Raw genomic sequence first — 26,877 nt, 5'->3', positions numbered from 1 at the left:
CACCATGCTTGACTGTAGGCAAGACACACTTGTCTTTGTACTCCTCACCTGGTTGCCACCATACATGCTTGACACCATCTGAATAAAATAAGTTATCTTGGTCTTATCAGACCACAGGACGTGGTTCCAGCAATCCTCCTTAGTCTGCTTGTCTTCAACAAACTGCTTGCTGGCTTTCTTGTGCATACTCTATAACTCACTTTTGTTGTCAGCGTTTTTAGAAATGAATGGCTGTGTGTTGAGTTATTTTGAGGGGACAGCAAATTTACGCTGTTATACAAGCTGTACACTCACTACGTTACATTGTAGCAAAGTGTCATTTCTTCAGTGTTGTCACATGAAAAGATATAATAAAATATTTACAAAAATGTGAGGGGTGTACTCACTTTTGTGAGATACTGTATCTCCATGGCAGGTTCACCAGGTATTATTTTATTAAAAGCTGATGATGCACTATGAAACCACAGGATGAGAGGATTCCTCTAGAACTGAGTGCTATTCAGTGGCACTGGCAGCAGGAGAGAGTTACTTTAACTGTATGATACAGTTCAGCAAAAGAAAAACAAAGTGGACAAACTGTTAATATGCAACCAATGTTTATTGGGTAGAAATATCAAAGCAAGTATACAGAGATATTATGCCACCTTCTTACTTATTCTTTTAAAGGAGACACCATCACTCACTGAGATCTGGAAAAAAAAATAATAAAAGCATATTAGGGCTGACGTCATGCACACACACATTACAGATATTCAAGGTATATTATCAAGGCAAAGACCAATGCGCACAATGTAGTGACCTTTTTAGAATTTCACATGTCAACCATCTGACATTCTCTGAGATACTACATACACCAAAGGAATAATACCAAAAATTCTCAGAACTCTATCCAGCCAGCCCTGGTCTTACGACAGTAAAAACAACAAAGATTGGCTAGGGACTTTGAAGGCACATATAAGTCACAAAATTCAAAGTTGTAACATTTGTCTAAAAATCATAATTTGTCTAAAAAAGCAGTTTAAAAAGAACAATCATGGCTATTTGTAAAAAGAATCTAAAACATGTATTTTACAGATAATTCATACAATGTTATGCCACTGCTTCACTCCACATAGAGGTACAAAACAAAAACAATGATATCTTATAATTGGTACTGTGAGTTTCATATGGAAGCGACCCAATGTGTTTTGAATAGAAGTGTTCTTCAGGAGTGCTTATGGTGTTTATTATCATTTAAGGACACAAAGCTATAACAGCCATGTGAAATAAAAGTTGCAGATCAATGCTTCCATTGGGTACACGTCAAACACTACCAGACCGATATGCTGGGAGAAGTGATAACATTGTTGGAAAATTGAAGGAGCTGCAAAGGTGTCCCACCGTTGGTGCTCTTTGCAACACTTGTGATCCTCTCTTAAACAGTTGGTCTGGTATTGTTCCATATGTACCCAATGGAGGCATTGATCTGCAACTTTTATTTCACGTGGCTGTTACAGCTACATCCCATTATACCATAGGACACCTCACAAAGGACATCTTCTCAAAATGCATTGGGTCGCTTTTGTTTGAAACTTACAGTAGCAATTGCAAAATATCATTGTTTTGTACTTCTATGTGGAGTGATGCAGTGGTATAATATTATATGAATTATCTGTGAATGACATGTTTTAGATTACAAGCAGTGATGATTGCTCCTTTTAACCACCTGCCGACTGCCTCATGTAGGGGTATGGCAGCAGAGCAGCTCTCCTGCGCTGGATCACGTATCTAGTATGTAATCCAGCACTTCCAGGTAGGGGGCACGGAGAGCACATGCTGGCGGCGTTCAGCCTGTGCTGTGATCAGTCATAATACCCCACTTCCATCTAGCCAATCACTGCAGAAATATAAAAAACATTCTAAATGTCTCAACATCTTGCTTTGGAAGGTTGGAATGGCTTTTGGGTTTTTTTTTTTTTAAAGAGGGTGTGGTGATAAGAATGGAAAATGGGGGGAGGGGGGAGTGGTAATCAAAATTCGCACAGAGGTGGTCTTTAAGCTGATGTAGTGAGATTGTTTGCCCTGTTTAAAGTCCTGAAGCTGAATAGATCTGAATAGTCCTCTTTGAAGCTAACTTATTCAAAGAGGTCACTAAAGATTGGATGCTGAGACCAGATTTAGCAGCATCAGTTTCAGTAGCTTGAATTTAACTCCAGGGCTAATTATTCAGTATCACAGGGTCTGAGAATTCGTAGCACCCTGTTGTGCACATTGCTATTTCAATACTGCAAATCTATTTGTTCTCAGGACATGGGGAATTGTGCACGTGTAGACCTAAAAATACCATATAAATAATTCTCACCTCTACTAGTTTTCCACCAACGATCTCAGAGGTATGATGGTATTTGGGAAAATCCACTACAAGCTTTCCTCCTTCCAAGCGAACAGTGGTCTGCAAGAAGAAAAATTCTAAATTTTTACTATTCCTTTTTTTGTATTAATAAGATATATGCTCATTTTACAACTGACGTCTACCATAAGTTAGAAGGGTTGTTAGGATTTTAAGCATTTTCCTGCATTTTCAAGTGTTCCCTGACACACAAGGCAGCAAGCATGTATTTAGTGTATCCAACTTTTTTTAAATGCTTGGATAGAATGTTGAATTATAAAAAACGCTTGTTCGTTTTTTTTTTTTTTTTTATCATTATTGCTGTACCCCAGCTGGGCAGATTCACCTTCTCTATTGTTCATATACTTTAAGAGAAAAGGTTCAATGCATACTAATGCTTAGTAAAGAGTTACAGTGGGTATAGAAAATAACCGCGCCCCTTTAAAATAATCACATTTTGTTGCTTTGCAGCATGAAATGAAGACAGTTACAGTTTTTGTTTTATCCAGTTGTATTTACTCAGTGTAACTAAAAACATTCAAGTGAAAGATATAACACCAACATTTCAGAAAAAAATCAAAAACAGAATCAATGAGTTGGAAAAAGGATCCTCCCTTGTGTCAGAATTTTGTTGAACCGCCGTTTGCTTTAATTTCAGCCTTTAGCCTAGGTTCACATTGCTGCGGGTTAGAAATCGTGCGAGTTCAACTCGCACAATTTCAACCCGGCAATGCAGTCCGACTTCGGGGGCGATTTGACAGACATCTGTGCGGGTTCCTGCACAGATGTCTATACAAAATGCCCCCCGAAGTCGACAAAAGTAGTACAGGGACTACTTTTGGGAATCGGAGCGGTGCTGCAAAGTCTGGGGCCGCACTGATTTGGACGGTGCAATTGCCGGCAATAGCAAATCGTACCAATGTGAACCCAGGCTTAGTCTGTTGGGATATGTCTCTACTAAGTTTGTACATCTAGACTTTGCAAATATTTGCCCATTCTTCTTTGCAGAACTGCTGAAATTCAGTTAAATTTAATGGTGAGTCAGTGACCATTTGTGGACTGCAGTATTCAAGTTATTCCACAGATTTTCAATGGGGTTTAAGTCTGGGCTCTGACTAAGCCATGCAAGGATGTTCACATTTTTCTCTTTCAATCACTGTGTGGTCATTTTTGTTTTGTGCTTTGGGTCATTGTCTAGTTGGAAGGTAAACCATACAGTTTTTTTAACCACTTCCTGCCCAGACTATAGACACATGACAGCTGGGTGGGTGCTTTCCCATCCTAACTGTCATTTGAAGTCCTGTCAGGAAGTGCCATGGGACACAGCCGATGACTGATCAGAGTATCAGCTTGCTGCTGGTATCATGTGAACGAATCACAGCAGGCCACGTGACAGTTGTACCCAATGGATGGCTTCCTTTCATGCTGCTAGCTGTGATTGATCAATTTGATCACATTTTGTTAAAAAAAATGTAAATAAAAGAAAAAAAATGTAATAAAATATATATATATTTTTTTATTATAACAGTTTATTTTTTCGTACTGTCACCAGTCAGTGTCCCTGGTTACCGCCACACCAGTTGTATGATAATGCTGTACTGCACTGATGACAGTATGTAAAAGAAAAATTGTGAAATTTTTATAGTCCATCAGTACATTAGGACTGATCATTTTTCAGATATTTATGCCATAGTTTGTGGACTCTATAACTTTCCTACAGACTAAATAATATACACTGATTTGGGTTATTTTCACCAAAGAAATGTAGCAGAATACATTTTGGAGTAAATTTATGAAGAACAATTATTTATTTGCAAAATATTAAAAAGAAACGAAGAAAAATTTTTTTTTCAAAATTTTCAGGTTTTTTTTTGTTTATTTAGCAAAAAAAAAACCCAGTGGTGATTAAGTACCACCAAAAGAAAGCTCTATTTGTGTGAACAAAATTATAAAAATCTAGTTTGGGTACAGTGTTGCATGACCGCGCAATTGCCATTCAAAATTGCGACAGCGCTGAAAGCTGAAAATTGGCCTGGGCAGGAAGGGGGTAAAAGCGCCCAGTATAAAAATTTTTTTTTAAAGAAATCCTAATAAAAGTTTGGTTTTAGCCCTGTGACCTTTGGTGCGTGGGTATGTGCATCACCACTTTTGCTCTTATATTGGGATATATGATAAAGGAGTCACTGGTCCAAGGACTCATTGAGTTTTGTAAAAAAAAAGGGCTTCTGTCTGCACAACCAAATATGTGATATGGAAACCCAAACTTCATCTTCTGGTGAGATTGAGGGCCGGTTCACACTGGTCCGACATGTCATGTGACTTCCAGAGCACAAGTCAGATGACATGTCAAAATCAATGGTTCTCTATGAGAGCCGTCTTAACTGGTCCGACATTGAAAATGCTCCCTGCACTTCTTTGGCCTGACTTGGGCACAATTTCAGCCCATTGATTTGAATGTAAGTTCTATCCAAGTTGGATCACCATCCTAACTGATCTGACTTGTGGCATGCAACTTGTGCTCTGAGGATCCATACCAGACCCTTATCTAAGCATGCAGCTCGGCAGATCAGGAAAGGGGGGGGGTGAGAGTGCTCCCCCCCTCCTCGACTATACCAGACCACATGCCCTTAACATGGGGGGGGGTGCTTTGGGGCGGGGGGGAACCTTATTCCCATGTTGATGGGGACAAGGGCCTCTTCCCGACAGCCCTGGCCGGTGGTTGTGGAGATCTACGGGCAGAGGGCTTATCAGAGGGTCCCCAGATCCTGCCCCCCCATGTGAATGAGTACCCATTCAACACAAAAAAAAGTGTAGTGTTACAAAAAACAAGAGATGGTTTTGGAAAAGTACTTTGTAAAAAATGAAGAATGTTTTTCTCCTGCCACTGATGACTTCTTACTCAGTCTTCCTCCAACAATGGCTTATGCTGTTTTGTCAAGTCTGGTGTCTGTCATTTCTTATATAGCCACGGAGCGTGGCCATCCGGGATGTCATATGGAGACCCCGCCCCCTCATGACACGTTTATTTAAGTCGCTTGGAATTCAGACATGAAGTCATAGGGCAAAGTCGGATCAGAAGTCATATGACTTTCGTGTCAGATCAGTGTGAACATAGCCTCAAACAGCATAATATTAACATGCTATATTCCATCTTTACCTGACTTAAATGGAAACAGTTTTACTTTTTTTTTTTTTTAGTCTTGATTACAATCTAAAAAGAAATTACATACAAAACCACTACACATTCTACTTAAATGCCTAGGCTATTAAAAGACTGCATGTTTAGATGACTACATCAATACCTTGAACTTCTTTCCATTCAGTGTTTCAATCTCAGACTCTTGGCCAATGACAAACTTGTTGGTTGCAGTATGCCCGGGGTAGAGCTGTGACCATGTGATCTCATTGCCATTCTGGACTATTTCGGTAGTGTACTTGAAGTCCCTCCCTTTTTCAATTTTCTCATCAGGGATACCTGTAATAATGAAAAAAATATATAACTTAAGGGAATAAAATAGAAAAGGAAAATTGTAGAAACATAGAAAAGTGAAGGCATGAGTGTTAAAGCCCCTTAGTGTTTCTTATATTGCTGATATTTTCTGGTAGTGAGATCTCCAAACCTAAAGTGTAAATGAAGTAGCTAATTGAAGGGGGAGCAATGCACTCCAGATGTCAACCCTGTGCTCTTCACACCTAATAGCCAGCCCATTGTACACTGTGTAAGTTTGGTTTTGGTATATGTTTAGTTGAAAGTGGGTAGGAACCCTCAAAGGTAGGTGGAAACAGAGCATAAGGACTGACCATTTAAAGTAGAACTATGGCCTTCATTAAAAATACATACTGCAGCACTTAATTTTAAATGCATCTACACTTTTTGTTTTCTCTTAGACCCCTGCAAAATTCCAAAAATACCTGTTGATCCCACCAGTAAAATCAACACAATGCAGCTTTCTGCGATGGGGTAGCAACAGAGCCGCACTGCTACTGAATTAAAGTGTTACTAAACCCACAACAGTAAAATCCGTCTGTATATTTAGTAAAGCATGCTTGTTATACTCACTGTGGAACCTAAGGGGTTAATCCTCTGCATTGTGTAAAAAGGCTGTGTGAACCTGTATGCACAGATCCTCCCCTTCTTTAACTGACTCCAACTAATTTCTTGATAGAACAGAGCATTAGGAGTCAGGCTGCACATGCTCAGTTTGGTTTGTATTGCTAGAGAGTTTTTTTTCTTCTTGGAAGAGTGCATGTGATCAGCACAAGGCCAATCAGCAATGTCCAGACACAAGTTCAGGGGAGAATGAAAACTCCTCCTACAAGCTTAAACAGACACTGATAGAAGTCACAAGACTGCTATATACTGCTGATGAAAAAAGGTATTTAGCAGTTTATATTTATTAAAACTATTCCATGTGTATGTTTTGTGTACTGTGGGAGACCAGATATAGTGAATGCAGGGTCCTGGGTTTAGCAACACTTTAAGGTCCAGTTCACACCACATGCAGTCCAGTATGTTTTTTTTCTGCATCAAAAATGCATGGAAAGTAGGTTATATGGTTTTCAGTGGCATAGTTCACACCATTGATGGTAGTTCCAGTGCGTTCCAGTTCCAGAAAAAAAGTAGAACATGCTGCTTATTTTCTGCACTGGACTGTACTGGAACGCTGTAAAACGCATCAAAAACGCACTGGAACGCACCTAAATGCACCAAAAACGCACTGCAACACACTTGTCATTTAAAAAAGAGGGGGAAAAAAGCACTTGACTGCATCAAAAACACACCAAAAACACACCAAAAATGCATCAAAAACGCACTGGAACACATCAAAAACACGCATGCAGAAACACACCTGGAATGCATCTGGACTGCGTTTCTATGGTGTGAACTGGCCCTGTGAGCAGAGTTGCTTGTGGATGCTTTCACCACAGAAGTATAAATAGTTGTAGGGGCATGGCTATAAGATCTGTCACTTCTGATTCACAAGTCTGTAGCTTGTCAATCAGCACATGGTCACACCTATAGTCCTGCCCACTGATTTCTGGATAGACAGCAATGCTTCTGTTGCTGAAACCCTCCCATTCTGATCTGCAGTGTCTGTGATGGGACGCATGTGAGACACAAATGAAGGGGGATTTTGCCCAGTCAGGGAAGGTAAATTAAGATTTTGTTTACTTTATGAGGCTTGTGTATCACATAGTAACTGGATTTGGGACTTGTTCAGAATGATACACAGGAGCCTTTGGAATAGCAGGGAAACTGTTTTTTGCAGATGAAAAATAGCAACTTTTAAAAAGTCTTACCTATAGGTACTGTAGGAGATATTTACTCTACATGCAGTCGGTGATGTCACTGGCGCATGCGCTCTGAAGGAATGGCACGGTTCTGTGCCGTAAACGCCATCTCCCACACACACGCAAGGGAGTGATGTCATTGCGGCTCTGGCCATGCACACAGCCGAACCCAGAAGGAAAACCGAGTGAGGATGGAAGCACCTTCAGCAGTGACAGCGCGCCACTGGATGGCTTTATTCTGTTTCAATTATTTTTATTGGAAAAAATTAACATTAGAAAGGAGAGTGGCAAACAGTCCATGTCACTCTCCGATTGTTCAACAATATAACTATTAAGACGTATATAGGAAGGGAGGTTGTAAGGGGGTAATAACTGTTCTAGGAGCACCTAGAAAGATAATCTAATGTTGCTATCTTCTATAGTTGCATACCAATAACAAAGGAACAAACATTTAAAATGTGGATGTATAATAGAGACCTGTAGACCTGAGAGCCTTTTCAGGGTCAGATCCACAGTTCTGTCTAAGGCACATTTCTAGGCCCTAAGGCTTTAAACAACAATATTATGAAGCCAATATGGCATATATGTCAGAAAAAAGTGCATGGGATTGCATTATAAACATCAATTACAGTATTTATCGGCGTATAACATGCACTTTTTTCCCCTTAAAATCAGGGGAAAATCGTGGGTGCATGTTATACACTGATCACCGCCGATCCCCGCCGATTCCCGCTGATTGTAAGGGGAGCGGAGCGAGCGCCGTCGATATACACTCGGCTCCTCTCAGCTATGTGTATATCGGCGGCGCTCGGCTCCTCTCGACCCCGCTCACAGTCACGCCCATTCCTGCCATTGGACCTGTATTATGTTCATCATAGGGCGGGACTGGGCGGGACTGCGAGAGGAGCCAAGAGGAGCCGAGATACACAGGACATCCGGCTCTGTGTATCTCGGCGGTGCCATATTTAAACTGGACAAGGCTGCAATGACACTGACAAGGCTGCAATGACACTGGACAAGGCTGCAATGACACTGACAAGGCTGCAAATGACACTGGACAAGGCTGCAAATGACACTGGACAAGGCTGCAAATGACACTGACAAGGCTGCAATGACACTGGACAATGCTGCAAATGACACTGACAAGGCTGCAATGACACTGGACAAGGCTGCAGATGGACACTGATAAGGTTGCATTGATGGGCATTTATATGTAAGTTTTTTTCCTTAAACTTCCCTCCTAAAAATTTTTTTCCTTAAAATTCCCTCCTAAACTTGGGGCGCGTGTTATACGCCGATAAATACGGTACTTTCTCCATTATCCCTACCCAATGAGGACATTAGTGGGAAACGCTACTTCCCACTGCTGATTCTTTCTAAATCATAGGTGCAGAGAGGGGAGGGGGAACAGGTATCGGTCACAGGACCGACATAACAAAGAGGAATAAGGAAGAAAAGAAGACAGAGAGGAGACAAGAAGGAAGAAGAGAAAATAGAAGGTCCATCCGGGTGTCTACCGCCTACCATTTCTGTAATCAGTACCTCGTGTCTGGAACTTGCAAAAAGGTAAGCCAGGGAGACCATATTTTGTCGAAGAGCGGTTGTTTGTTTCGCAGGACGCTAATCATTTTTTTAGTTTAGCATTATCCATGTAAGTTTACGCATCATTAATTCTATGTGGAAAGTGGAGATTTTGATTCTTCCAAATGCCCATTCCTGACTAGTTCTTTTTAAAGTGGACCTTCAGTCATTTTTTCAACTTTCCATCTATTAAATCTTCTGCCCTTATTGTTTTAAATTTGGATAGTAAAACATTTTTTTCTGCCAGTAAATACCTTATACAGCCCACTTCCTGTTTCTTGTCTGGTCATTAGCCTAGGCTTATGACATCATGCACAGCTCTCTCTCACTCTCTTGAGAGTTTGCAAGGAAGCGAGGGAGGATGAGAGCTGCAGAGCTGGAGGTGTGCCTCTGTGTGTCTGTGTAAATCCAGGAAGTGAACAGGCTGACCACAGTTAAAATGGATGTAGCCAGACTTAGTTCTGGGAGGTTTCTGCAGCATGTTTGGCGAGTAGAGAATCACAGTATATATAGAATAATATGCAAAGTGGTTGGAGGGAAGCTTCAGAATGACAAAGATGTTTCTATTACAAAATTATGTGAGCAGACTGCAGTTCCTCTTTAAGGTTATTGCCTTAGATCACCACACTAACATCGCTTGTGTTAGTACAGCGATCTGTCAGTTTTTTTTCTTTTTGTTCAGCCCGCTGAACTTTTGAATGAAAAAGAAACATAAAGGGGTTGATTTAGTAAAGGCAACTAGACTGTGCACTTTGCAAAGTGCAGTTGCATTATGCAAGTGCAGTTGCTCCAGAGCTTAGTAAATGAGCAGAAGCTCATGTGCAAGCAAATGTGCTCATTTCCAATCATGTGCAAGCAAAAAGCTCTTTTTTTTATTTTCCTTGCACGTGATTGGGTATTCTTTGCAAAGTGAACCTTTTCCTCATTTACTAAGCTCTGGAGCAACTGCACTTGCAGAGTACAACTACACTTTGCAACATGCACAGCCTATTTGCCTTTAGTAAATCAACCCCATAGTGTGTATTCAGCTTCAGTGTTACAGGTAAGAGGGCATGTGACCCACATCATTGCACTCACTGAAAAATAAGCGTTATAGTAGAACTAGAGGCAAATTTTTTTTTTTCATTTTGGAAAGAGCAAGGGAGGGTTATAACCTCTGTCAGATTTGTTTTCCGACCTCTATGTCCTATTACAGAGATTTTCCGTCACTTCCTGTCCCATAGCCAAGCAGGAAGTGAGAGGAAATCCTTGCAAATTAAGGGTATTCCTTGGGGACCTCCAAGTCACCAGAACTAGTGTCCCCATTGGAAGATTTCCCCTCTATTACTTTTCTGGGGAAAACCAAAAATTTGGGATTTTCTTTTACTTTTAATGATAATGGTAAACAGGACAAATAGAGAGGGTGAATCTCTTTAACTGGGGACACAGACAACAATAAAAAGGTAGCATTAGAGCTGGTGTCAAGTTTTTTTGCCATCTGTGTCCCTGTTGGGGAGATTTACCCAAACATCCTCTCAGGACAGGAAGTGTTGGAAAATTTCTCTAACTGAGACACATACAAAAAAAAATCACATTAATATGTATGCCTTCCAATCCTAGTGACAACATCTTCCAGATTTCTTGTATGGGTAACATGAGGAGGGGAAGTGACAATATAGCTCCCCAGTGGGATCACCATAACAATCTGATAGGAGTGTCAACTCTTCCCTATTCTATACAAAACAAAAACATATTGGATGGAGCTGGGCTTTAATGACCCTTTATAGAGGCCAGAGCTCCTTTGCCCATTTTTCATAATTCATTTCCAAAAGGCTCATAGACCCTTAGCATGGCAGAACAATGACTGACACTCGAGATGTTATAATGACATACCTCCCTACTTTTTGAGATAGGAATGAGGGACACCTATTAGCAAAAGTATGTAGGTATAGGACACACCTCCTGCCACACCCCTTTAAAGGAGAATTATACGAAAATAAAGGTTGGTTAAACCCAAAAATGTTTTTTTTTTTTTTAACCACTACTGTTCCTTTATACTGGCTTTTGAAATTTACAAATACAACAATTTAGAAAATAAATAAAAGTTTAGCACTGATAAACACTATTTGAAAGATAAAAAGTACTTTTTATATACAACTCTATAGATCAGAACCGAAATGAGAGACACATGAGGAAGAAAGAGGGACAGAGGAAATTTGTTCCAAATCAGGGACAGTTGGGAGCTATGTAATGACCACATTCTAACACTTGTAACCCTAGTTAATACAAACAAGAACTTTAGCACTTTAAAAATACAGTGTAGAAACATATAGGGTGGTTGGAAGCCAATGATAAAATGTATAAAAGAACAAGCCTTTTCTGAAACTTTTTGTTTAGAAGTTTAAATAAGTGTTTCTTGCTAGAAAATTAATTATAACCCCAAAACATTATATATATATATATATATATATATATATATATATATATATATATATATATATATATTTTTTTTTTTTTTTCAGCAGACACCCTAGGAAATAAAATGACAAGCTTTGCAATTTTTTATGTCACACGGTACTTGCTCAGTGGTTTTCCAAACACAATTTTTTGGGAAAATTAAAAAACAAAACACTATATATACCCGATTTTTCTGTAAAATATGAAAGATGATGTTATGTTGAGTAAATAGATACCTAACATGTCACGCTTTAAAATTGCGCACACATGGAATGGTAACAAACGATGGTACTTAAAAATCTCCATAGGCAACACTTTAAACATTTTTACAGGCTACCTGTTTAGAGTTACAGAGGAGGTCTAGCGCTAGAATTATTGCTCTCACACTAACATCCGTGGCGATAACTCATATGTGCGGTCCGAACACCATTTACATATGCATATGCACAGGGCTTTTTTTTCAAACAATAGGTGCTGGAACTTAACCACGACCCCACAAAACCCCTCCCCCTACACACACCCTCCAAATCCCATCAAATAGTGGGTGTGTTCAGTCAAATTTCACGAAAACAGTAGGAAGGTCTTAAAGGGGCATTAAATACCAGGATTGCATTACATACAGAGTGCAGAGCTGTCACTTGTAAACACAGAAACCAGACTTCTGTGTTTACAAGTGATTGTGGTGAGCAGGCACCAAAGGGTCTGAGCCAGAGGTGGTGGAACTGAGTTCCACCAAGTTCCCACTGAAAAAAATCCCTGCGTATGCGACTTAAAAACAAAATATAAAAAAAAAAACATTGCTAAAAACAAAGATAAAAATTTTTTCTGCCACCCTGGATGTCATGATGTCACACTGGTCTTCTAAGGCCATATAGGTGATCAAAGAGGATCTAGTCTTTTATCGCCTCAGTTACGAGCCGGCCTCACTGTTGGATCGTTTCTTAGGCACGTCAGTAAAAACTGTAAGCCCAAGAAACACCGGCGAGCGGCTGGGGGGTCCCCTCCCGCTGCTTCCTTAAAGCCTTCCATCAGCTCGTGTGCTGCTCTCACCACTCACCACTTTCATGAGAAAGCCAGCCGATGGCTGAAAAAGAATACTGGGGGTTATAGATAAAGCTATCAGTAAACCACTTGAAAACCACAACCAATATATACGTATTGCGATTGGCAAGTGGTTAAATATAGTTTTAAATGTCCATGTTGGGCTTTGCTGCTTTAACACCTATTTATAACAAATGTCATTTTCTGAGAAATGTCCATTAAGATTATGCTTACCTATGAGCTTCATGAAGGCATCATAATTCTCCTGAGACTCAACCTCATATTTTCCATTGAAGGCCATGGTGCTGTTGCCAGACAGAGGGACTACGAAGAGTCTTGAATTGAGAAGAGCAGTGTGTGCAGGTCATTTGGTGGTTCCTTTTTATAAGTCTAGAGAGATGAGACCAGACCTACACACCCATCCAAATTATCATCCAAGATCTCATGACTGTGTAATCTATATCTGATAAATCACTGATAAATCGGTGTAACTGACCTGTGGGGAAATAAATATAATCAGCTGAATATATCTTATCTCCATGCATTAATGCTTTCAAAACCATTATTTTCTGTGCATAGTTTGTGATGACATATGTACATGGAGGAACCATATCTCCCCAGTGTATATTACTTATACCTCCTACGCAGTTGCATGGCATGGTGATTAAGCTTTGCTGTTCTTCCTATATAGACAGGCCTTTACTAACAAAATTACATATGTGTGCACTCCCAAATAAGCTAGAATTCATAAAGCTAAACTACAGGTAAACAGTTAAATATCAAGTTGAACTACATATATGGAAACCGTTTTGACTTCCAAACTACTTGTAATTCTGTACAGCCTGTTTTAATGAGACCCTTACCAGACAGCACAGCTGAATCCTATACCACCACTGAAGCAGCATTATAGCATGATCAAGAATGCTGGTCATAGCAATGGTGCATCCACCGTGTAAGAAATGAGTGTATGTTGCCCACATACCAGGTACATTCAACAAAAATAAGAAACCCCCATGAATGGATGGGACTTTAATGGCACTTTTGACCCTCTTTCCCCTCCTTCTGGGCACCGTGTTGCTGTCCTCCCCCTACCAGATACTGACAGAGTTTGAGCTCTATGATTCCCTGCATCACAATCTACTTATGTGGTAGGTGTTCTTCACACTTTGTGGACTAACCGCCATATAATTTACCATACCATGTTTTATACTTTGAGCAAGGACTTTCTGATGTTATGTTCTTTATCCTTAGAATACTATTTCTATATGTATCGCCCCCTTTGCACGCCCGATGAAAGGTTTTCCTGAAACGCGTCAGCTGGAGTTAAGACATCATGTTTTCACATATGTATCTTCTAAGCATGTTATTGGAATCATATGTTTTTTTATCACTGAAATTGTACTATTGTGTCATGAATTTTACCTTGTATCAATAAATGTTTATTGTTTGCAATTCAAGTCCCATCCATCCATGGGGATTTCTTCTTTGTGAAGAATGCTGGCCAAAACACACTAATGCCCCGTACACACAGTCGGATTTTCCGACGGAAAATGTTCGATGGGAGGCTTTTGTCGGAAATTCCGACCGTGTGTAGGCTCCATCAGAAATTTTCCATCGGAATTTCCGTCGCACAAAATTTGAGATCTGGTTCTCAAATTTTCCGACAACAAGATCCATTTGCGTAAATTTCAATCGTGTGTACATAATTCCAACGCACAAAGTGCCACGCATGCTCAGAATAAGTTATGAGATGGAAGCGTTCGGTCTGGTAAAAGTACCGTTCGTAATGGAGATAGCACATTTGTCACGCTGCAATTTTTAAAATAGTTTAATGCAGCGCATTCTCTTCTTCTTTACAATGCTAGAAGAATGAAGTTGTTTTGCTGCTCATTTTCACAAAGAGTTCTCACAAACTGATTTCTTTATTATTTCTTGTGATCTCATGAATAATATTAATTTTGTTTTTCGTCACATCTCCATAATACTGTTTTTGTTTTTTTTCTTTTTTTTATCAAGATCTGCATTTTTTTTCTAGTGCTCTCCATAATATTATTTCTCGTTGTGTGTGTCAAGTTACCACAACACCACTATTATCTTGTATTTTTTTACCTCAAGGAGGTTGGTTGGTGTCCCTTGATAATTTGACCTTGTATTTTTTAAATGTACCTGCCTACTCACAAACAAACTGTCCTTTTTGAACTAAAACACATAGCCAAGTATTTGTGAAAAAGCAAAAGCCATTTATTCTGTGTCATAACAAAATAAAGAGGAAGGCAACGCTGGAGAAACTGCTGATATTTGCGAAGCCTTTGTACCCCAGGGCACACATCAATTATTTTCCAGTCAAAATTGGTGGCCTGAGGAGTCCATATAATAGTGAGCACAATCCGGTCCGGGACTACAAGAGATCAGGAACAGCAGAAGATGACATATCTGTCCCCAGGCTGTGGTAATACAACAGCCTGCGTCTTTTGCCAGGCCAGACTGAACCCAGGCCATCACTCTCTTGTCTTCCTTAGATGCTTCCTTCCAGGCTGTGGCTTTGGTGTTGGAGTTGTGGCTGGCAGTGGAGGAGGAGGAGGAAGACCTGGAGGAGGAGGACCATGGTTGAACTCACAAACGTGGCTTTGGCTTGTGAGTTCGCCCCTCAAACCCTTATTTAGGGCTTGTAACATAACTTCCTCACATAAGAGGCATTGGCCCTCCTCCATTTCCAGCATTTTGTAGGCTGTCCTGTAGTCCTCTTGAACACTGGGGGGGGGGGGGGTTCTGAGGGCCGCAGTAGCCTTCAGAAATAGGCCAGTTGCTGCCTCCTTCAGGTTACTCCTCTTCCTGGCACTTTTTTGTGGAAGGCCGGGGGGACCTGGGATTCAGGCAGGCTACTGGGCCCGGCCAACCCCTGGCTACCACTTACCCCTGCCACCTCCTGGCTGCAACTTTCCACAGCCTCATCCTGGCTGAGACTTTCCTGTGTATGAAAAAGGACATCGTTTTAGTTTTTGGTTCATCAATCACACACAATTTTCAGCTCATGAATGTTGCAAATTGAATGTTAATAAATAAAAAAGACTATCATTCTGACTCAGCATTTTTCATTCTTGTCCCAATCATTTGTGGCCACTACTGCCTATTGATATGTAAAAACACTTTGTGAAATCAGAAATTAGTTATCAAAACTAACATCATTAATTTGACAAACAGAAATATTTTGAAGAATGCTATACCTGACTCAAGCTGGGCTCCTCCATGTGTTGCTGCCTGGAAGGCCCAGGTTGGTCGTCGTAAGCCTCAGCTGGAGGGGAAGGAAGCCTTGAAAGAAGACTGGAGAGTGTTGGCCTGGGTTCAGTCTGGCCTGCCAGAAAATGCAGTCTGTCATAGTACCACAGCCTGGGTACAAAAATGTCATCTGCTGCAGCTCCTGATCTCAGGGAATCCTCGACGTTGCGCTCCCTAGTATAAGTGCTCCTCATGCCACCAATTAGGACCTTCAAATAGGGGATTTCTGCTGTGGGGATCACCGGCTTCACAAATTCCAGTAATTGATCCAGCGCTGCCTTCCTCTTTGGTTTATTGTTATAAAAGGGGTGGTTTACCTGCAACAGACAGGGCAGCTCCCTGTACATATCAATGAATATGGGGATAAAGTCCTCATCGTGGAATAGATCCATTTTCTCTGCAAGACACAACACAAGACAAACCCTAATGTCAGGCGAAACTCTCCTAATCTTGACCCAATATAGGCCTCAATCTATAAGCAGTATAGGCCACTGATGCACCAACTTAAAATTGTACCTTCGTTATAATGATCGTCACTTCCGTTACTTCGTCCTCTGCTCACAGATCGTATGTACAACGCACGAGTGTTAGGCTTTATATACACCACGCATGCGAGAAACTCCACCCGCCCCTGACGTTCTTTGTAGTTTATTCCCGCCCCTTCTCTTTTGGCGCAGTGGGAGAGCACATGGCGGAGAGACAACAGGTGCATGTAGGGGAGAGCAGCAACGACGAAAGGCCGGAGCACTGAACCTCACGATGCCGGAGGAGATTGAAGGCCTCAAATATGTCCTTTGAAGAGATGGTGGAGATGGTGGACATCTTGAAGAGGGCCGACTATGATGGGAAGCATGGACCTTGCCCAAACCCAAATGTGAGAAAGGCCAATATCATGCCTACAGTTGTTAAGAGTCTGCACAGGAATTTTAGGGTACGGCGATCCAAGGATCAACTGAGGAAACGATGGTAATACCTCAAATTGAGGGAGCAGGATCAGTACAGAAGAATCAAGAGAGTGCTGCAAAAAAGTAAGTATTTTGTCGTGTGTTCCTATTCTTTTTCTTAACGTTCGTGCTGCCCCACGTGCTTTTGTTTACTGTTGTACATTTTAAAATGGCTACTTTCATGTTCATGGGCACAGTAATCGGTCGTAGGAAACATCATTCGTTCGCCCACTTTAAGATGTTTTTGGCAGATATAGGTTAACTACATTTGTTCATGTCTATTTGTATTAAAATAAGTTTGTTGTCTACAGTAGATGAGTTTGTAACTACAATGAAATGTAAACTTGATTCTGTGTAAGGAGAGGACACTCAGCAGCTGTTTACACATCTGGACACAGGAGCACTAGTGTGGGACACCAGAACAAACTTTTTAGGGTGTCCCACACAGGTGCTCCAGTGGATACTATAGGAGTGTCTCCATGTGTGATACTTTAACAAAAAAGGGAAGTATTCCAGCTTTAGAAAGGAAATAAACAGACAATTGTACGACCCTTCCAAGCAATGTTTCATATTCCTATTTCTGCCCTCCAATATCTGTGTGCTAAGTATACCTATTTTTTATTCACATAGGGAAGAAAAGACTCTGGACATCTGAGGACACCAGGGACCCTCCACCTCCTAACCACCACAAGCAGAGGATGAGGAGGGAGAGGTTTATGAATTGGGCGAAATTGTCACCACAACAGGTGAGTGTCTGAGACCACAGCTTCAGGTAAGAGATCTATGCCTGCATAATTATAATACATGGTGTGTTTTTTTTCTTTAAGGTGATGTGGATGTTGTGGAAGAAGAATCTCATTTCACCAGTGAAAGTGCACAGATCCTCATCAGGGACAGAATGGAGTGCAATCGTGATTTAGAAAATATAAAGGAAAACATCAATGATGTTCAAAAAAAAAAAATGAAGAACATCATTGATGTTTTAGGCAGAATATAAAAAACAACAAAATTGTACCGTTTTATTGTGTATTTTTGAATTTAAAAAAAATTGTAAAGTATTTGAAAAGCCAAATTTTGAAAATGCACACAGTGTGTCAACATGTGCTATCTGCCATCAGGAGATATCAATGTACGCGTTTTGTGGGTGCAACCCCTTCCTCCCAACTCAGTTAGGTGAGAGGAAGGGGTTGCACCCCCAAAACACGTCCATTGATCCCCCATGATGGGAGCTAGCACATGTTGACATTAGGCATGGGATCAGGTGGGAAATCCCCAGTTTGAATCCCAATTTGTGTGCATCTTCAAAATTTGGCTTTTACAGGGGTGACATCATCCCATTTGATGAAGGCAATATCAACACATTTTGGACATACTCATGTCTGATATTGGCTTCACTTTATCAAAGTTGAACTTTGTAAGTTCCTGAGTTGTGTATGTTATGCTTTGAAACATGCCTGTTTAACCAAAAAAAGGATCTTTACAATGTGAAAAAACAAAAAATATACACCAAAGATGTTTGTTTTGTTCAAAAACCCTTTGCTAATGCACATGTGAATGTGCTTTGAGTAAAATATTTTCTATTCAACAATGTGTGGCTTCTTATTTCAATGCTCAGTAGCAATTTTTGTAGTAAGTTGGTGTTTGCAGTGGCAATGGGGGTTATTTACTAAAGGCAAATCCACTTTGCACTACAAGTGCAGTTTCAGTGCAGTTTCATGTGCACTTTTAAGTGTTGGAGTGCAAAGTGGATTTTCCTTTATTAAATAACTCCCACAGTGCTTTCTAATTTGCCACAATCACGCCATTTTCATGACTCCACAAAATTCATTCATGGTGCTGAAAATGATGAATATTTTTGTCAGTAATGCATTACATACATTAACAACAAAAACAAGGTGTGTGTAGCAGACCCACAACATAATAATAGTTAGCTGAAGAAGAGATTGTCACCTCCTGTATTCAATAAATTACATTTGCACTATTGAAGAAAATGTCCAAAAAGAAAAGCCCATTGGAGAACCTAGGAGACAGCTAAAAGAAACCCAGGCAGTAAATCAAAGGAAATCTTCTTTCAGTTTAAGTTCAAAAATTGTTGATAAATGTTTCTTAAACAGTTTCTGGCATATCAATGGCCCCCCTACCCGCTAAGTACTCAACATACTTCTGTCTTACTTTGTGGGCGCTTTGGGGGGGCAAGCCAGGACGGCCAGCTTCAAGCGCCGTCAGGGTTTCTTGTTGAAGTCCGGCCTCAGGCCCAACTGAGACCACATAGTTCATTGAATTTCTCCTTAAATAGTTGTGTAGAATGAAGCATGCAAGGATTATCTGGTTAAGTTTATATTCCGCCATGTTGTTTGGCGTAAGGAATAGGCGGAACCGGCTGGCCATTATCCTGAAAATGTTCTACACCACTCTTCTGGCTCTGGCCAGACGGTAGTTATAAACCCTCTGGTCCGGGGTGAGGGTCCTCATGGCTTGAAAATGGTTGGCTGGTCAGAACGAACTAACAGAAAGCACTGAAAAACAGAAAGGCCGGAGCTGAAAATCAGAAACGAGCGGACAAGAACGCACTGAAAATCAAATACGTAATAGAAATACGAACCCACAAGCACAAACCAAAGAGCAGTAACGATCGGAAAAGCAGGAGGCTGAAAAGCGCAAATCGTCTGTCACCAAACTTCTACTAACACGAGATTAGTGGAAGGAGCCCAAAGGGTGGTGTACTTGGTATTGAACTTCCTGTTTCTAGTGCCATTGTACGTGTTGTACGTCACCGCGTTCTTGACGTTCGGAATTTCCGACCAGGAAATTTTGTTGTCGGAATATCAGATCGTGTGTACGAGGCATTAAAGTGTGCTGATTGGACAATAAAGGTGAAGCAGCACACTCACTCTTTTGATCACTGCTCCTGTTAGCATGCTCCCTATTAGCACATACAAGAGCCCCGCTAGAATGTATGATTGGGTCCGAATTAGGGATGGACTCAGGCGTGTTCGGGATCCCACCTGCCTGATCCCGCTTGGAAGCTGACACTGCACACGGCTAATCACAGGCAGTGAGACATCTCTCAATCTGAGCAGCTGTGGCCCTAGAAATGTCTCACTGCCTGTGATTAGCCGTGTGCAGTGTCGGCTTCCTGGCGGGATCGGGCAGGTGGGAACCCGAACACACCCAAGCCCATTCCTATTTATAATACTGCTTTTTTTCTCGTCCAGTCTAAACGCTACTGTATAGGGATATACAGGGGACTCATATTTAGATTGTTTTAGTTGTCTACGCTGGTTGTATTTAAAAGTACAATACTGTGCAAACTTTTAGGCAGGTGTGAAGAAATGCTGTAAAGTAAGAATGCTTTCAAAAATATATATTTTATTTGTTTATTTTTATCAATTTACAAAATGCAAAGTAAGCGAACGGAAGAAAGAAAAATATAAATCAAATCATTATTTGGTGTGACTACCCTTTGGCTTCAAAACCATTTTGTAGGATTAGAGTCGGGTGCATGATTAACCACTTGCCCACTGGGCACTTAAACCCCCTTCCTAAGCAGACCAATTTTCAACTTTCGGTGCTCTCACATTTTGAATGACAATTACTCAGTCATGTAACATTGTACCAATATGACATTTTTGTCCTTTTTTTCACCCAAATAGAGCTTTCTTTTGGTGGTATTTAATCACCGCTTTTTTTTTTTTTGCGCTATAAAAGAAAAAAGACCGAAAATTCTGTAAAAAAATGAATTTTTCTTTGTTTCTGTTATAACATTTTGCAAATTAGTAATTTTTCGTCATAAATTTTGGCCAAAATTTATACTGCTACATATCTTTGGTAAAAATAACCCACATCGGTGTATATTATTTGGTCTGTGTGAAAGTTATAGAGTCCACAAGCTATGGTGCCAATCTCTGACAATTGATCACACCTGTAGTACTGACGGTCTATCTCATTTCTTGAGATCCTAACAAGCCAGGAAAGTACACATACCCCTCAAATTTCCCCTTTCTGGAAAGTAGACATTCCAAGGTATTTAGTAAGAGGCATGGTGAATTTTTTTAAGTTGTAATTTTTTCCCACAATTCTTTGCAAAATCAAGATTTATTTTTTTTCACAAAATTGTCATATTAGCAGGTTATTCCTCACACACAGCATATGCATACCACAAATTACACCCCAAAACACATTGTACTACTTCTCTTGAGTATGGCGATACCACATGAGTGACACTTTTATACAGCCTGGCCACATACAGAGGCCCAACATTCAGGAAGCACCTCCAGGCGTTCTAGGAGCATAAATTACACATATAATTTCTTGACTACCTCTTGCACTTTTGAAGGCCCAGGACAGTGGAAAAGCCCCAAAAATTACCCCATTTTGGAAAGAAAACACCACAACGTATAATCTATGAGGCATATTGAGTCTTTTGAACATATAATTTTTTTCTACAAGTTTTTGGAAAATGTGGAAAGAAAATGAAAATGCATTTTTTTTTACACAAAGTTGTCCATTTATACAATATTTCTAACACATAGCATGTACATACCAAAAATTACACTCCAAAATAGATTCTCCTACTCCTCCTGAGTACGGCGATACCACATGTGGGAGACTTTTCCGCAGCCTGGCCAAATACAGAGGTCCAACATGCAGGGAGCACCATGAGGTGATCTAGAGGCATAAATGTCAAATCTAATTTGACTACCTATTACACTTTTGTGAGACACTGATGGGCACTGTAGTGGCACTGATGGGCACTGTAGTGGCATGGATGTTGCATGGATGAGGCTTGGCTGAGTATGGCTGGGTATGGCTGAGTATGGCTGAGTAGTATGGCTGAGTTTTGCTGGGTATGGCTGACTATTGCTGGGTATGGCTGAGTATGGCTGGGTATTGCTGAGTATGGCTGGGTATTGCTGGGTATGGCTGGGTATTGCTACATAGGGCTGAGTATGGCTGGGTATAGCTGGGTATTTCTAGGTATGGCTGGGTATAGCTGAGTAAGGCTGAGCATGGCTGGGTATTGCTGAGTATGGCTGGGTATTGCTGAGTATGGCTAAGTATTGCTGGGTATTGCTGAGTATGGCTTGGTATTGCTGAGTATGGCTGAGTATGGCTGGGTATGGCTGAGTATGGAAGGGGGTGGATGGGATGGTTGAAAATGGATGGCATGGCTGAGTATAGATGGTTGAGTATGGATGGCATGGCTGAGTATTGATGGCTGAGTATGGATGGCATGGCTGAGTATGGATGGCATGACTGAGCATGGATGGCTAAGTATGGATGGCATGGCTGAGTATGGATGGCATGGCTGAGCATGGATGGATGAATGAGTATGACAGAGGGGTGGCTGAGCATGGATGGATGGATGAGTATTGCTGAGTATGGATGGCTGAGCATGGATGGATTGATGAGGCAGCAATGAGCACAGAGCAGTTTTATGGGCACTACAGATCCAGCCCACAGCGCTGCTGCACCCGATCTCTCCCCTCTCCAATCACACTGTACCGATCGGTACAGAGAGGGGAGAGAGGAACCAGACATGACGCCGGTTTGTTTACAAGTGATCGCTCCATCATTTGTCAGAACGATCACGTGGTAAATGGCCGCTGTCAGCGGCCATTTACCGTGATCCGTAATGCCGGACCCGGCGGTCATGGATACTCCCGCGGGGCGTGATTCTGGGAGGACGTTATAGTACGCCCTCCCAGAGTTATTGAGCCGCGCTGTAGCCGTCATTCAGCTATAGCGCGGTTGTTAAGTGGTTAAGCAACTATACCACAAAGGAGCTAATGATTATCAATTCCATATGTAGGTTGAAACACAGTCATTAAAGGGTTTGTAAACCCTAGTTTAAAAAATACATAAAAAATAACAAACATATCATACTTACCTCCATTGTGCAGTTAGTTTTGCACAGAGTGGCCGATCATTGTCTTCTGGGGTCCCCCGGCGGCTCTCGAGTCTCCTCCCTGCATCGGTAAACTCCCCGGGAGATGCGCTCTACTGGGGGGTTACCTTGTGGGCACGCTCCCGAGTCCAGCATTTGTGTCTATAGACACAGAATGCCAGACTCGGCCCCGACCCCCAGAGCCCGCATCATTGGATTGATTGACAGCAGTGGGAGCCAATGGCTGCGCTGCTATCTATCTATCCACTCAAAAGCTGAGAACCCTGGGCAGAGAGGAAGAGCGCGTCTCCACTGAGGGAACGAAGGGCTCAGGTGAGTAAAGGGGGGGGGGGCTGGGGGGCTAGTCACTGTCAGAAGCTTTTTCACCTTAATGCATAGGATGCATTAAGGTCAAAAAAGCACATTATGAGAGACTTACCTTAGAACAAATCCCTCCAGCGCCACACTGTCACTGCTAAGAGGGCTGACATCTTCCCCTGGTCTTCCTTCTGGGTTCGCGTCCTCCAGCTATATGAGTGGCTGCATGCACGCGGGAGCCCCCGTTTATGGCACGCCACTGTATACCGGACCTTCAGAGTGCATGTGCTGGTAATGTAATGGGCTGCATGCACTCTGAATATCTCCTAAACTGTGCAAATTTAGGAGATATTCACAGTACCTAGAGGTAAGCCTTACTATAGGCTTGCCTGTAGGTACAAGTGGTAGAACAGAATTTACTACCACTTTAACCAAATAAGAAGCAGCTGTGTAGGAGGCCTAAAACTGGGTGAGGAACAGCCAAAATCTGCTACTAAGGTGAGGTTGTGGAAGACAGTTTTGTGTCACAGGTCACAGTGTCACCATGGCAAGACTGAGCAAAGCAAAAAGACACAAGGTAGATATACTGCAACAGCAAAGTCTCTCCCAGGCAAAGATTTCAAAGCAGAAGGGGGTTTCAAGATGTGCTGTTCAAGCTCTTTTGTAGAAGCACAAAGAAACAGGTATTGTCGGGGATTGTAGACCCAATGGTCAGCCAAGGAAACTTAATGCAACAGATGAAAGACACATCATGCTTGCTTTCCTTTGACATCGGAAGATGTCCAGAAGTGCCAAAAGCACAGAACTGAAACACAGAAACAAGGCTAAGAGACTATGTAAGAAAACAGGAACTGGCAACAGGTGCGTTGGACTGATGAGTCAAAATTTGAAATATTTGGTTGTAGCAGGAGGCAGTTTGTTCACCAAAGGGTTGGAGAGCGGTACACTAATGAGTGTCTGGAGACAACAGTGAAGCATGGTGGAGGTTCCTTGCAAGTTTGGGGCTGCATTTCTGCAAATGGAGTTGGAGATTTGGTCAGGATCAATGATGTTTTCGATATTGAGAAATACAGGCAGATACTTATTTATCATACCATCAGGGATGCGTGTAATTGTCCCCAAATTTATTCTACAGCAGGACGACACCAAATATACAGCCAATGTAATTTGGAACTATCTTCAGCATAAAGAAGAACAAGGAGTCCTGGAAGTGATGGTTTGACCCCCAAACATTATCAAGCCTGTCTCTGGGATTACATGAAGAGACTGAAGGATTTGGGACAGCCTACACCCACAGAAGATCTGTGGTTAGTTCTTCAAGATGTTTGGAACAAGCTACCTGCTGAGTTCCTTCAAAAACTATGTGCAAGTATACCTAGAAGAATTGATGCTGTTTTCAAGGCAAAGGGCGATCACACCAAATACTGATTTGATTTGGATTTCTCTTCTGTTCATTTACTTTCCATTTTGTTAATTGATAAAAAAAACTATTAAACACTTCTATTTCTGAAAGCTTTCTTAATATACAGCATTTTTTCACACTTGCATAAAACTTTTGCACATTGGTGTACATACTTTTTTAGTATAATATGTAGCTGCGTGTTTTCTATTTTTATCTGGGATTCATTTTAGCTGCTAAACCTTACGTAAAATTGGAGTTCATAAAGTACTGGCCTGGCTTCAGGAGATTGGCCAGTGCCAAGAGTGTCCAATGTGTCAATTCTGTTTTTCTCACTGCATGTGCAATTCTCTAAATCAGGAGTCACTTCAGTTTGAGCACCAGATCGTATATTTTACAAACATTGATGGGGCAAAAAAATAGTTATGAGTTTTATAAATGAATTAATAAAATTTAACGACACTACTCCAAGAAATAACTTCACATCAGAACCCCCCCCCCCTTCACCCCTTAATTTTAAAGCTCCCCTTTTACAGCAGAGTACCCTCTTAACACGAGAGACTTCCTTCACATCAGAAAATCAGAGTCCCCTTCCCCATCAGATCCTCCCTCTTTCACATCAGAGTCTCCCTGTCACATCAAAGCCCCCATATAACCTGAGAGCCACCTTCACATGACAGCCCCCTATCACATACAAAACAAGTTGCTGTGGACTTGGTGAAATCTTTTAGCAGGCTGGATGTCATGTATGTGGTAAAGAAGCCTAATGTGGAGAGGTAGGGTCTCTTACACCTCTGGCTCAGTACCCTTGGTAAGTTAAGAGGAGGCATAAGAGCCCGGTCCCAATGACATTTCTTGTGAGGATAGATGCGGATGAGTTGTCTGTGTGCACCAATATGCAGGCTGGATCATGGATGCAGGGCAGTAGACATGGAAGGCTGGCAGGTCACTGGCAGACAGACAGCAGGTACTTGGCAGGAAGCAGGTGAACAGATGATAGCCATGAGTTCAGGGCACAGAGCAGAACCAGGCAAGCCAGATCAGTAACTAGCAGGCAGATCAGAAGCAAAACAGCAGCAGAAGGGTAGTTACAGTCCATACCAGTGTCAGCAATAGTGCAGTGCACCCCAAACCCTGCACTCTGTAGCACACACTTGACCCCTGCACTCTGTATCTAGGGCACACCTGAACCCTGCACTCTGTACTTAATGCACACTTCTGGTATTTAATGGCGCTTTAAGACCCTCCCACAGTTTGTGCAGGAGGTGATACTGCTACCTCCTGAATGTATTTTTTTTCCAGTCCAATGGGAATTTTGCATTGAAATACTGTGTCACAACTGCAAGCCAAGCATTGAGCTCAAAGGGTAAGTTTGACAGGCGATGCTGTCTGTGAAATTTAACATGCCGAAGTAAAATTGCTGCACAATGAAGCTAAGCATCAAGGCCATGGCAATGTGTACTCACCCAAGCAGCTACTATGTTTATTTAGAGGTAGATGGTCAGAAGAGGTTCTGTCTGATCATCCTCTTTAAGGCCACTCCCACTATTAGATGCAATATTTTTATGCCCATTGCTCTCTTTGGCATGCATTACAGAACTTGTTTTTCAACTGTATCCCAGCAGGGTAGCTGATAATTTGTCATCCTGTGTTGAATTATTATATGTAAACCAGGCCAATTATTGTCAGAGTTTACAGATTGTGTTTATACTGTTTAAATATTGTTTCTGTTTTTAATATTAGTTATGTAATTTTTTTCATGTTGTCAGTAAAAAATGTGTTCTGTTAGTACATTTTCCATGTGCTGTCAGTAAAAAAAGTTGCGAGAGGTTGGCAACCTTGGTGATCAGGTACAGGAACAGGTAGCAGATATGCAGGAAACGCTCTAGACCATAAGGCATGGCCCTAGTGCATCAGTGTCCTGCTTGGCGCATGTCTTAGTGGCGGGCGTGTGCGCTGACGTGTGTGTCGTGCATGCAAGTGCACAAGCATGGGTCTGGCTAACAGGAATTCTACGTTTGTGCATAAATATATGCCTGAGCACAGTCCTCCTTCCCTGACACTGGATTTGCCCTCTGGGCCGTAGTTTGGAGACCCCCTTCTCTAAATGATAACACTGTACAGCTCATCCTTTACTCATTTGCAGGAATCATTGTCTCTAGTGTTTCCGAAATGGGATTCTGACCTTTTAGCTATACTGCTGCATGTTTATTCCTGTATCAGGGTTGGGTTGTCAAGGCCATTGATTATAAGTTGTGTTTCAGTTGCCAGCAGCGCTGTATAAATTTGGAATTTGTCTGCTATCTACGTAGTAAAGTAAAATTGCTGCACAATA

General features: G+C 41.4%; 1 protein-coding gene across 1 annotated transcript; it reads right to left on the bottom strand.

Annotated features, from left to right (window-relative positions):
- Positions 1 to 590: 590 nt before the first annotated feature.
- Positions 591 to 26,086, bottom strand: LOC141134615 (gastrotropin-like). Its single transcript, XM_073624078.1, has 5 exons — positions 26,009 to 26,086; positions 12,953 to 13,214; positions 5,671 to 5,843; positions 2,342 to 2,431; positions 591 to 689 (listed from the first exon to the last, which is right to left on the bottom strand). Exons 2-5 carry the CDS (start codon positions 13,017 to 13,019, stop codon positions 636 to 638), a joined length of 384 nt encoding a protein of 127 aa, XP_073480179.1. The 5' UTR covers positions 13,020 to 13,214; positions 26,009 to 26,086; the 3' UTR covers positions 591 to 635.
- Between the last annotated feature and the right edge of the window lie 791 nt (positions 26,087 to 26,877).

The sequence above is a fragment of the Aquarana catesbeiana genome, linkage group LG03, assembly GCF_042186555.1.
Source record: "Aquarana catesbeiana isolate 2022-GZ linkage group LG03, ASM4218655v1, whole genome shotgun sequence".
Taxonomy (NCBI): Eukaryota; Metazoa; Chordata; class Amphibia; order Anura; family Ranidae; genus Aquarana; species Aquarana catesbeiana.
Note: the sequence above shows the minus strand (reverse complement) of the source record. Positions and strands in the feature narration are given on the sequence as shown.

What these genes read in the sequence shown, in the direction of transcription:
- LOC141134615 (XM_073624078.1), bottom strand. Translation starts at nt 13,019, where the DNA reads ATGGCCTTCAATGGAAAATATGAGGTTGAGTCTCAGGAGAATTATGAT. An exon ending in TGCCTTCATGAAGCTCATAG is followed by an intron (nt 5,844 to 12,952) that starts GTAAGCATAATC and finishes TCATTATTACAG; the next exon opens with GTATCCCTGATGAGAAAATT. An exon ending in TGAATGGAAAGAAGTTCAAG is followed by an intron (nt 2,432 to 5,670) that starts GTATTGATGTAG and finishes TTCTTCTTGCAG; the next exon opens with ACCACTGTTCGCTTGGAAGG.